The sequence below is a fragment of the Petaurus breviceps genome, unplaced genomic scaffold (genome assembly GCF_028583685.1).
Source record: "Petaurus breviceps papuanus isolate PSGF00001 unplaced genomic scaffold, PetGlider_PUasm1.0 118, whole genome shotgun sequence".
Lineage (NCBI taxonomy): Eukaryota > Metazoa > Chordata > Mammalia > Diprotodontia > Petauridae > Petaurus > Petaurus breviceps.
In genome coordinates, this window is record NW_027185616.1 from 20,532,719 (window position 1) to 20,544,938 (window position 12,220).

At 38.9% G+C, this 12,220-nt stretch overlaps 1 protein-coding gene across 4 annotated transcripts in view; it reads left to right on the top strand.

Moving 5' to 3' along the window:
• The window catches only part of TJP2 (tight junction protein 2), a 162,620-nt gene that overhangs the window by 49,477 nt on the left and 100,923 nt on the right, over positions 1 to 12,220 (top strand). For 2 of the 4 annotated variants that reach the window (XM_069086948.1, XM_069086975.1), the window contains exon 1: positions 220 to 598. The exons of 1 other annotated variant lie outside the window; for it this stretch is intronic. In XM_069086948.1, coding sequence (XP_068943049.1) covers positions 539 to 598 — 60 coding nt within the window. In that variant the 5' untranslated portion in view covers positions 220 to 538. Of the gene's footprint in view, positions 1 to 218; positions 599 to 12,220 lie in introns of those variants that run through there. One more of the 4 variants, XM_069086959.1, reaches the window with a different exon arrangement.

The following is a 12,220-nucleotide window of genomic DNA, read 5'->3' on the forward strand; positions in this document are numbered from 1 at the left end:
CCGAACCAAAAAAAAAACTCCGAAGAGGGAGGGAAGGGATGGATCGGCATTCACTTGATCTTCATTTTCACGAGTCTTTCTCTCCTGATCCCGTCCCTCTTCACCAGAAGGACGTGTTACCCAGTGGACAGGAACAGAATCTTGCTTTCCTCACACCTGGTGAATCATGTGATTCATTAGTCACCCATCTCCCCTTTCTGTGTGATGGTAGCAGTCCATCAGAATGTTGCCCGGGAATTTAGGGCTCGGCCGCAGGAATGTTTCGGAGCTAGTTGCCTTGTGGGTTCCGTGGGGTTAACACCGCTGTGAGAGGAGGGGCCTGGGGTGGATCCCCGCGTACTTGGAAATCTCCGTTCTTTGGAGGGAGTTCCCGGCGCTTGGTTGAGAGCACATCCCTAGGTGGTGCAGGATTTTAGGTCGCAGAACAAAAAGAAGAACGGACGCCTTGTTCAGAGTGCTGTGACACCCTGTTAAGAGAGGAATTGGGGTGGCAGGGGGGGGGCGAGGAGTACCTCGTTCCTTCTCCCCGGGATTCCAGATGCCGGTGAAAGGAGACCGCTTGTTTTCCTACAGGCGGGAGCTGTCAGCCTGGGTCCCTGTGAGTATCTTAACGTTGGCTTGGGGGCTGGGCCCAGGGTCCACAGCCTACTTGGGGAGGCTCTGGCTGAATGCTGGGGGGTGGGTTTAGCTCTCTGGTCTCTGCCTAGCTGCTTCACAGGTGTCTGAGGCTGGGACGTTCTCGGAGGAACATGCAAACCCCTAAAGCTGGAAAATTGCAGTTCTGCATTCCCAGTCAAAACCCGCGGTTACTGCTAACCACTCAATTTCAGGACTGCTATTGTGACCCCTCACCCCAAGACTCGGCTTTTCCTCATTTTCCAGTGGCAGTGATAAGTAAGCTATCCTGTCAGTGCCTTTAAGCAAAAAGGTATTTGAAACCATCCTGTCCCTTTCAAAACTACCCTCCTCGAAAAGTAAACCGAAATTGTTTTGAAGAGGGCAAGGGGTGGGGTTTAGCACCGAGCTGTGGGATCCAGAAACGAAGGCTTCTTTGCCTTTGCATCAGTCTTAGCGTTGAGTACTTGAATAAGTTTTATGGGAAGTTCCCCTTCTTTCTTTTTCTTTTTGAATGTTGGTTTCCGTGGTGAGCAGTCTGAGATTTCTATTATAGTTTCAACTTTCTTAAAATGTTCAGGAATTTGGGAGTGGTTAGCTCCAGGGTTTGGTCATGGAATATGCAGCCCTTTGCCTGTATTTTCATTTCAGAACTTAGAGTTATTTTTTTTTAACACTGGCAGCTGTTTGTCTTATGTGTTGTTGGCAGTTTCTTTACATTGCTTAGCAGATAGTTGCCACCTCACAGAAACCAACGCTGCAGTTGTTTCATTTGGGGTTGGTAAGGTAGGGGAACTGAAAATCCAGCCAGAGATGTGAAGGAAAAAAGAACCCTAAACCTCTCTTGCATTACCGAAATAGACTCAGGGCCACCAGGTTGTCTGGCCTTTCCATCAGATAATTTATCGTCGCCTCAGTTATACAACTTTACATATCACTTCTCAGCCCCCAGACATTCTGTGGCCCTTTTGACTGAAGATTAAAGGTCAATGTCCTCGGCTGCGTATTTGCCTTGAAAGTATGTGGAGTCACCTGTATTTTGGGAGACTGTACCATATAAAAATATGTTGGGAAGTCACCCCCACTTTCTCACCAAATTCTTCTTGTGTGGGTCATTTGAGGAGCTCCACAATCTGGTACCACCCTCCCTTACCAGCCCTATCTCATATTACTGCCCTCAAAACTCAACCACTCTTTGTCTCTCAAATATGCCCTGTATTGCCTAAAGTTTTCTATTAAGGTACTTCTTAAGGTTGAAATGTACTGCATTCTGTTGCATTCATGCTCATCATTTAAAGTCCATTTCAAGTGCCAATTCTTCAGTGGAGCCTCTAATCTTCCTCCTCTTCACTGAGTAAAAATCCCATCAGAACTTGTTGGCACTTTATTCTGGATCTCTCTTTTATCTTTTTATGAATATCTTTTATTTTTGATATTGCCTTCATGTCATTGAGATGGCACTGGACCTGGAGGTACAGGTAGGGTGCAAACCTGAGTTTAAATTCAGCCTCACTTTAGGCAAATTGCTTAACATCTGTTTGCCTCCGTTTCCTCATCTCTAAAATGGGGATAATAACAGTAACTACCCCCCTGAGTTGTGAGGATTAAATGATATGATAATTTTAAAATACCTAGCACATAAAAAGTATAAATGTTAGCAGTTATCATTATTATTTCTGCATCTACCTCTCTGCTTCCCCTGGAACATTACCCTTAACAAAGGAATCGAAAAGACAAATAGCAGTTCAGTAAAACCAACCCATCAACTGTTTGACTATGTATGCAGTATTCCATAGCTATTGTGCCATCTCCCTTCTTTGCAAAGAAGGGAAGTATGTTTTCTCAACTGTGCCAGAGTCGTGCTTGGTCAACATGACTATATAGCATTCAGTTTGTTTCATATTTTTCCATTACAAGTCTTGAAGTCTTGTGTATTTTATTTTTCTGGTTCTGCCTCCTTCACTTTTCGTCATTTCAAGTAACTCTTTCCCTGCTTCTCTGAATTCTTAATATCCATTGTTGTTCCATTACATTCATGTACCTTAATTTGTTTTCTCATTACTCAGCTGATACGCAGCTACTTTGCTCCTAGTTCCTTGTTACCTCAAAAAAAAGGGGGTGCTGTGAATATTGTTGTGTATGTGGAACTTTTATTTCTGTCTTTGACCTCTTTGGAATACATGTCTAATAGTAAGATTTCTGGGTCAAAACCTTTTGGACTTTTAAATTCCTAGTTGCTGTCCAGAATCATTGGACTATTTCACTGTGCCACCACAGTCTAAGACAGGGATCCTGCAGAAGGAGGAATTTGAGCTAAGTCTTAAAGGAAGCCAAGGAAACTGAGAGGAAAAGGTGGGGAGGGAGAACATGCTAGACATGATGGAGAGTGGTCAGAGCAGAGGGATAAAGATAGGAGATGTAGTGTTATGTGAGAGGACAACAGGTAGTGAGTGCTTGGAGTGGACAGTAAAGTGTGAGATGATTGGACAGTTTAGGAAGAGAGCACATTGGGAAGGGCTTTGAATTTTATATTTGATCCTGGAGCTAATAGGGAAGTGCTGGAGATTGTTGAATAGGGGGATGACATGATTAGATCTGTGCCTTAGGAAAATCACTTTTGGCAGCTGAGTGGAAGATGGATTGGAGAAGGGAGAGATTTGAGGCCATTGCAGCAGTTGTGGGGTGAGGTGAGGAGGCCCACTCCAGGGTGGTGGCTGTGTAAGTAGAAAGAAGGGGATATTTAGAGAGATGCTTTGAAGGTGGAAATGACAAGACTGAAAAACAAACAGACTGTATCCTCTATATGCCGTAGACATTTAATAATGTTTATTGACGTAATTAATCTTCTCAGATTGATCCAAGCCTGGATTGATAGATTTGTGGGAAGATCACTATCCTTGCCAGTTCTCTCAAGTAGTTTTGAGAGGATGTGACGTCTGGATAGTTTGTATCATCTTTGCTTGGGAAGTGAATATTTTTCACTGGAAGATTAAAGACTCCGAATAATCTGAAAGATATGGGCCTAAAGATTAGAAAGGGTCGTTGGAGACCTGATTTTTGGAGAGCCTTGAATTTCAGGCCAGGAATGAACAATTATGCCTTAGTCCATTTTATTATATGATGAAAAAAATTTAAAAATCATTCCAACACATTGATTTCAAACACAAGTTATTTAATTGTGGAAGTTGATGCTTTTATCTAAAATGAGATATTATCTAAACTTCTGAAATGACTTGTTTAAATTTTAAAAATCACTTGGCCACAGATTAAATGGCACAGATAAAAGCAGAACTGGCATCTACTTTGCTCTAGTTCTGTAATCTTAATTTTCCCAAACTATAATATTTTTAAAAGACTTTTTTTTATCACATACTTATTTTAAATCATCATTTCAAGGAAATTTACCTTCCTAATAAGGCCTCAATCCTATGAAATAAATTTTAACTCTCCTCTTAAATCACCATACCATTAACGGTTGGGTTTTTTCCCTTCAAAATTTCTTCATTAAACTGTTGAAAAGATAAATTTTTAAGGATAAAATATTCTGAAAAAGAGCGACAACCTAGATTTTTAATAGTATGCTGTTGCATTAATTTTCCAGTGTGGTTCTCAGAGGGTTTAAAGAAGATGAATTTCCATACCTTGGCAAAAAAAATCACGTTTGCACTCAATTCATCATTTATTCATTTATTTATTCAACTTTTGCCATAGCTGTTTGAACAATGATAAAAGGTTGTTCCGGTCCTTCAACCTTATCAAATGCCAAAGTTTTTAAGGCTTGAGAGTGTGAGAACTTCTGAAATGATGGAATAAGTTGAATCCTTGAATTTAGTATAATTCTCGCCCTTTAAAAAATGAGTGTTAAAAGTTTATATTAGACAACTGCTAAGGCATTGGAGCAATGTAGAATTCTATGTTCACTACAGACCAAATACTTTATTCTGTATTTTAATATTAAATTTGTGATGAGGGAAAAGATGTTTGGAGAAATGGTGGTTCATGTCCAGACCTTTTTGTATATTTTAGAGAAGAAAGGGGAGGCCGGCAACCATCTGGGTGAAGGTAATGAAGTCATAGTTCTCAAGGGAGACAGTATAATATAGCAGAGTTTCTGAGCTGTGTTAGTGCTCACTTCATAAATGTTTACTGACTATGGCAGTAGAAGAGTACTGAACCTGGAGTTAAAGGACCCGGGCTCAACTCTCAATTTTTACAATACCTTTTGGGGCCCTGAATCAATCAATCGATTAATATTTATTAAGCACCTACTGTGCCAAATGCTGAGTATATATATTACCTCCCCGCCTCCACCCCCAAGACAATCCCTTCTCTCAAGGATTCACAATCCAATGGGGGAATACAACAAATAAAAGGAAGCTGGAAAAAGGGGGGGGGGGGCTGATAGGGGATGACATGGGGAAGGTACCCTAGGAAGTAGAGATAGTGGAAAAGATGACCCAAAATAATACAGACTAGGAAAAATGAGATGTTCTGAGTTGAGTTCCCTTTTTAAGTGGAGGTTTTGGAGTTCATGATCTCATCCTCCATTCACAGGGACAACAGGTGATGAAGTGGAATAGTATCATGACTGATGTGACCTTGCTGGATGGTGAGAGTAAGAGAAGGTGGTGTTTTATTGATTGAAAAAAATGAATTAAAATTGGATTGATTGGATTTTACCTTATTTGAATTTACCTTATTCTGTTCATTTCCCAGGGAAACATCAGTATTGTCTACTAAAAGTACATTGCCAGGTTCAATGGTACGATCACCATTCTTGCAAACTGACATTTTCAGCATCTAGGTGGAGGGCTTAGGTGACGGCCGTCCATCTCAGGTGTGACTTAGCAAGTTTAAGTATTCTCAAAAGCAGCAGGTTGTGGTGGAGAGAACCTTGAATTTAAGAATCATGTTCTCATTGGAGCTTTCACAACCCATGTAGGCCTTAGCGTCTTCTCGTCTAGTGGAGATGGTAGTTCCTGCCCTTCCCATCTCTCAGGCTAGTTATGGCCAGTAATGGATCATAGGCTTTGAAGGTTTATAAAATATTTTATGACACCCCTGTGAGATACATACATACACACCCATATAAATGTGTGTGTGTGTATATATCAATCATGATTTTTATATAAACATACAAATACATATGTATACGTATATACATTATTGTGTGCAAATATATAATTATCATACCCATTTGACAGAGAAAATGTAAGCCTAGTGTGGTTGACTGTTGTTCAAGGTCAAGTCATGGACATAACCCCATTTCTCTGGATCAAATTCAAGTAGTTCCACATTGCCTATTAATCAGAGGAGATAATAGTGTTCAGATCAAAATAGATAATGCACTTTGTGAATTGTAGGTTGCTATTTAAGTAAGGTATGTAGGCCTATTTTTTTCTTCTCTCAAATTAAATCGGTAATTTCAGTACCTGCTCTACACAACAGCCCTGTGTTTAATTAGGGAGGGATCTTCATCATTTCTTAGCTATATCCTCAAGACAATGAAACACAGAATGCTAATATTCAGTAAATTTAGAGATTAAATTTATCCAAATATTGAGTTTGATTGTAGACTGTCTCACCTGCCCTTTTGCTTAGTTTTTGTTCTCCTTGGCTTTTTCGACCTCTTTTACCATTTGGGTAGTCTATTTTTTAAGGTGTTATTTTCTTCAGTATTTTGGGGGGTATCCTTTAGCAAGTTGTTGACTTGTTTTTCATGATTTTCTTGCATCAATCCTATTTATCTTCCCAATTTTTCCTCTTTCTCTTACTTGATTGTCAAAATCCTTTTTGAGCTCTTCCGTGACCTGTGACCAATTCATATTTTTCTAGGAGGCTCAGTCTTTCTAAAATGGAAGTGATTGCTTTGTCCATTTACATCTTTGATAAAGTTGTTGTTAAGATCCTATTCTTCAAGAAATCTGAATTCTGATCCCAGTTCTGTCACTGAGAAAATGGATAAACTTTTATCTTTATTAAATTTTATTTAAAAATTAACTTCCACCTTTTCTTCTCACTTTCATCTTTTGTTGAGAAAGAAAAACAGGACTCCTGTTATGAATATATAGGTAATATATAAACTCATTTCCCTATATATATTATATGCATATAATATATATGTATATGATCTATATTGTATTTATACACATACACACATATACATCCCAAACCATCAAAACAAGTTCTGGCATTGGTTATGTACCCCCAAACTGTCTCAATTTGCTCTCTTTAGTCCATTGCTTTTGTGTCAGGAGGTGCATAGTATGCTTTTACATGAGTTCTCAGGAATTGTCTTTGTATTGGTCAGAGTTCCTAAGACCTTAAAAGTTGGTTATTTTTATGATATAGTTATTGTATAAATTGTCCTCCTGGTTCTGCTCATTTCACTCTGCATCAGTTTGTGCAAGTCTTCTTAGGTTTCTCAGAAACTAGACCTTTCATAATTTCTTAAAGAATAGTATTCCATCACATTCATACACCGTAATTTGTTTACCCGTTCCCCATTTTATGAGCATCCCCTCTGTGAAACTAGAAAATCGAAGAAAGTTATTTTACTCCACTAAGCCTCATTTGTTTTAATGAATTCTCATTCCTTGTAATACGACCTTCACATTTTCCTGTATGGCTCCACTATCAAAGTTGGTCATCACACATACGTTGTGTCTGTAATTGTGTACAAATTTCTCCTGGTTCTACTCTTCTCATTCAGCATATTCCTTGTTTTCTGATTAAGTATTTCCCAGTTTGGGCAGCATTGTAAAACATATTCAGAATGTCTACAAGAAAGGAGATCTGGACCAACATAAATAATAACTATGTCTCAATAACTAGTAGGTATCCTATATAAAAACCATGAACTAAGTCCAAGATCTTGTGTAAATTTTGAGGTCTACAAAGGAAAATTAATTCTCATCCAAGCCTATAGTATTGTAATTATTATTTTTGTTCAAGAGTGCCAGTTACTGTATTGTACTAATTAATAAACTGTTATTAAGGGCTTCTCAATTATTATAAAAAACATTATTGAGGAAATATGTGGCTGGAGATGAAAATGAACCATTCATGGAAAGAATTAAGGAAACACATATAGTTCCAGAGATAAGGTAGCCTGAGATGGAAAAAAGGATAATTCCAAAATATCCTATTGCATTGGGTGGAACCTCTTTTAGAGATGTAAGGGCCAAAATCTTCCATGGGATAAGAAGACACGAAGGGACTGTAATTCACACTGGTAGAGAGGCTGTAGTAGGTCCATTATAAATCAAAGGAAAACCCTCATAAAGCAGAAAATGACCTTTTATAGACCACAGGTGGCATTTTGATTGGAAGAGCGAGCCAATACCATCAGAAAAGCTCTTTTGTTAGGTGAGAGCCATTAACTACCAGAGAATCTCACTCTTGCCTTCAAGTAAGACTCTTGAGAAAATTAAACACCTTGTTGCGTAAGAGGGCCATGTCAGGATGTTGTAAACTGTGACAGTAATTCCCACACTGCTGATCATCCTCTCTTTCCTAGATACTCTCTCCTCTTTGGGCTTTACTGCTTTTCCTGTCTCTGGATTCTTTTTCTCTGACCACTCCCCATGCCCTTTTGTTGAATCATCATTCAAATCCTTTCCCCTAACTACCTGTGCAATCCAAGGCTCTCTGTCCTAGGCCCTTTTCTTTCTCTTTACTACTTTAGTGATTTCATCATTTCCCATGGGTTTAATTATTACCTGTGTGCAGCTTACTCCAGATATCTATGTATCTCCACCCCTAGTCTCTCTGTTGAACATCAGTCCCTCATTGCCAACTGACTTTTTGACATTTTGAAATGGTTCTTCTTGGGCATATCAAATTCCATACAGAATTTTGTTATCTTTTCCCCACCTGGGCCCCAATCTTACAACTCTTCCTAATTTCTCTATTTCTGTCTAGGGCAGGAGTTCTTAACCTTAGGTCCCTAAACTAATTTGCTTTTAAAAATTCTTTTGAAAACTGAATTTCAGTATAATTGGTGTCCTTTGTAATTAATCCTAGATTTTATTTTATGAATTTAAAAATCTTGTTCACAGAAGGGGTCCATAGATTTCACCAGACTACTGAAAGGGTCCATGACCAAAAAAACCCCAAAACATTCAGAATCCCTGGTATAGGGTATCAACTATCTTTCCAGTCTCTAAGATTCTAAACCTAGATTCTTTTTTTTTTTTTAAAGCAATTGGGGTTAAGTAACTTGCTCAAGGTTACATGGCCAGTTATTTCTGGGTGTGGTGCTAAAGTATCTGAGCCCAGATTTGATCCCCAGGTCATCCCGACACTGGAGCCGGTGCTCTTACTCACTGTGCTACCTGGCTGCCCCCTAGATTCTTTCTTGATTCCTCACTTTCTCTAACTCAAAATCCCATATTTAGCCAAGTGCCAATTTTTTTTAAATTATTCCTCTGCAACATTTTTCAAATCAGTCTTTTCTTTTTACTCACACAGCCACCACCCCCATCGGTCTGTTTGACTGGAATCTCCTCTAACTCCAATGCATTTTTTCCCTCCACATAGCTACTAAATTGATAACAGAAAATCACTGCTCTAATCATGTCATTCATCTCAGTGCTCATACTGCTATGGCCCCCTATTCCCTCTAATGTCAAATACAAGCTCTTCTATTCAGTATTTCAGAATCTTTATTACCTAACCCCAACTTAATTTTTCAGGCTTATTTATTAACACCACTTCCCTTCATACACTCTCCAGTTCAGCTAGACATGTCTTTTTTGCTGTTCCTTAAACATGGTGTTTCATTTTTTTTTTCATTTTCTTGCCTTTTGCACAGTCTAGAATGCACTGCTCTGCCTTCTTAGAATACCTAATTCCCTTCAAAACTCAGCTCAAGGGCCACCTCCTTTATGAGACCTTTCCTGGTTCACCTGCCTCCAATTACAAGTGCATCCCCTCAAAATTACCTTATATTTGTTTGTATATACTTTTTTTTTTTTAAGCAATTGGGGTTAAGTAACTTGCTCAAGGTTACACGGCTAGTTATTTTGTGTGGGTGCCAAGTATCTGAGGTGGGAACCAATCCCGTGTCTCCCAACCCGAGGCTGGTGCTCTTACTCACTGCGCCACCTGGCCGCACCTGTATATACTTTTGAAAAACATACTTAGGTATACATATATTCTGTCAATTCAATAAAATGTTAAGTTCTTGAGGGGCGGGACTTGTATTTTTGCTGTGCCTCATAAACCCTGGCACATGGACTTAATGTATGGTTTTATTAAGTCCATACTAATTAGTAATAAAATATATTAAATAATTATTAATAATTCCTTTTTGGTTGATTGATACTAAGTTTATTAAGTGATTCCAAGTACCTCAATCCTAATTGTACTGGGGTATATTTTTAGGAAAGCAATCCAGTTTTAGTACTTGAATGAATAAATTCTTGAATATTTTTTAAAAAATAAATGAACGGAAGCAGCTAGGTGGTGAAGTGAATAGAGCATTGGCCCTGAAGTCAGGAGGACCTGAGTTCAAATCCTACCTCAGATACTTAACACTTACTAGCCTTGTGACCTTGGGCAAGTCGCTTAACCCCGAATGCCCTTCAAAAAAGCAAAAGAATAAAAAGTAAATAAACTATAGTTGTCTAGTGTGAGAGAACTCACAAAATACTTCAAAAAAGGAACCTGTATAGGGGTATATGAAATATGGTTGTCACATCATTAGCAACAAATGGAAGAGCGATGACTTTGGGAAACTAGAGTAAGGAAATTCATATGGTGGAATATTGATTTTCTGCAGAGATGGTTTTACGTATTTAGGGTACTTTTAAAGTAAACCTTCATGAAACATAATGGTGAAGATGCTTTCCTTGAAGTTAGGAAGACCCACTGGGTTCAGGTGTTACCTCTTATATTAAATTGTGTGATGCCTGACCAGTCAGGACTCTCAGTACTCCTGGGTAACTCTGTGGCTTTAAATTACAGAGGAGTAATTCAGAGAAGGAAATTTTCACACAGTAGGGATCATAGATATGAACCTGTAAGCAAACAAACAAAAAAGTGAAGAATGGAAAAAATTTTTTGAGAATTTGTGTTAACTTTTCTAAGATGCTGTTCTGGTAGGCACAGGGATGCATGTCTGTAATGCTTGTTTTTTGAGGGGAGGCTGTAGGTGGAAAATCTCTGCAGCTCAGGAGTTCCCCTGTAAAGAGGGGAGAACCAGCCTAGATCAGAACTGAATCGGGTCAGAGCTTCCTTGTCAATCAGCAGTGAGTTTGGCTGGTGAGTGTCTGCTGCACTTCCAAACCTGGGTGAACTAAGGACACTCAGTCTCTGCCTTCTTCCCCTCCTCCCCTTCAAATGATACTATTTTGTATATCATTAACACCAGGTGCTATGGGTTGTTTTTTTTTTAATTTAGCCTCCCTCCTACCCCATTTTGGAACCTATGTATCTGGGGAAATTTTTTTTTTGATTTGTTCCAAGAAGGCAGTCTTGAGTGAGCTGAAGTATTGTTGTGTCTGTTTTGCTGGAGAAAGTGATGGGAAGATTCATTATTCATTTAGAGTTTAAATAATGTATCACTGCTGTGCATTGTGTGGCCTTCCCTATCTGGTCAGCAACCACGGACATTTCACACAGGCTTCTGATAAAATGCTTTTTGCTAATTCTTTCTCCGCTCTTCCCCTCCCCCCAGTGAAACTTTTATGCCTTTTGGGAGCCTACCAGCTTCCCATCTTTTCCATCCACTTATCTCTCACTAACCCACCTTGTCCCCAGCTCTGGCACTGTGTTGTTGCTGTTTTTCTGTCCTTGGGCCCTTCACATGACTCAAGTTAAGCCTGTTGCTTTCTCTCGCAAAGCTGCATTGTTTCCTGACTAATGCAAAATAGCTCACTGTCTTTTATTCCTCAGTGCAACTCCAGATGAGCTTCTTTTCATGGTTTTGCCTTACTTTCGGCCAGGTCTGTTAAGTGTCTGAGTATGTTTTAGGGTTGTGGAGATGTGTGTTTTGGCCTCAAGGGGGAAGAATGCAGGGTGAATTCAACTTACAAAAGTGCTTTGAGATTTCCCAGAAGTAGCGCCGGTAACATGAGTTTGTTCCTTTTCTTCCGGTATTTTACAGCATGGATTCTTAATCTGGGTTCTGCAAACTTTTAAAAAAATAATATCTTTTGATAAGTATTTCATATGATTGCTTTACTTTGTAATTGTGTGTATTTTATTTTATGCTTTTAAGTATATCATGCTGAGAAGGGTTCCTGTCAGGAGGTTTTGTTTGTTTCAAAGGAAGCTAGTTGACACAGTGAATAGAGTTCTGGATGTGGGCATCAAAAAGACTTGAATTAAGATGCAGCCTCAGATACTTGTTTGTATCACTGTGTGACTCTGGGCAAGTCACCTATCCTCTGTGTGCCTCAATTTCAATTCTACTTACTTAAGGTTGTTTTGAGGATAAAATTAAATAGTATTTTGAAGTATTTTGTTTGATTTGCTATATGAATACTAGTTACTATTATTGAAATTAGAAGGGTATGAATTTTGTTTGTAAATCTATGAGAAAATGGTGGGATACAACATGAGATTTGAATTCAGAGGGCCTGGGCTTCAATTCTTGTTC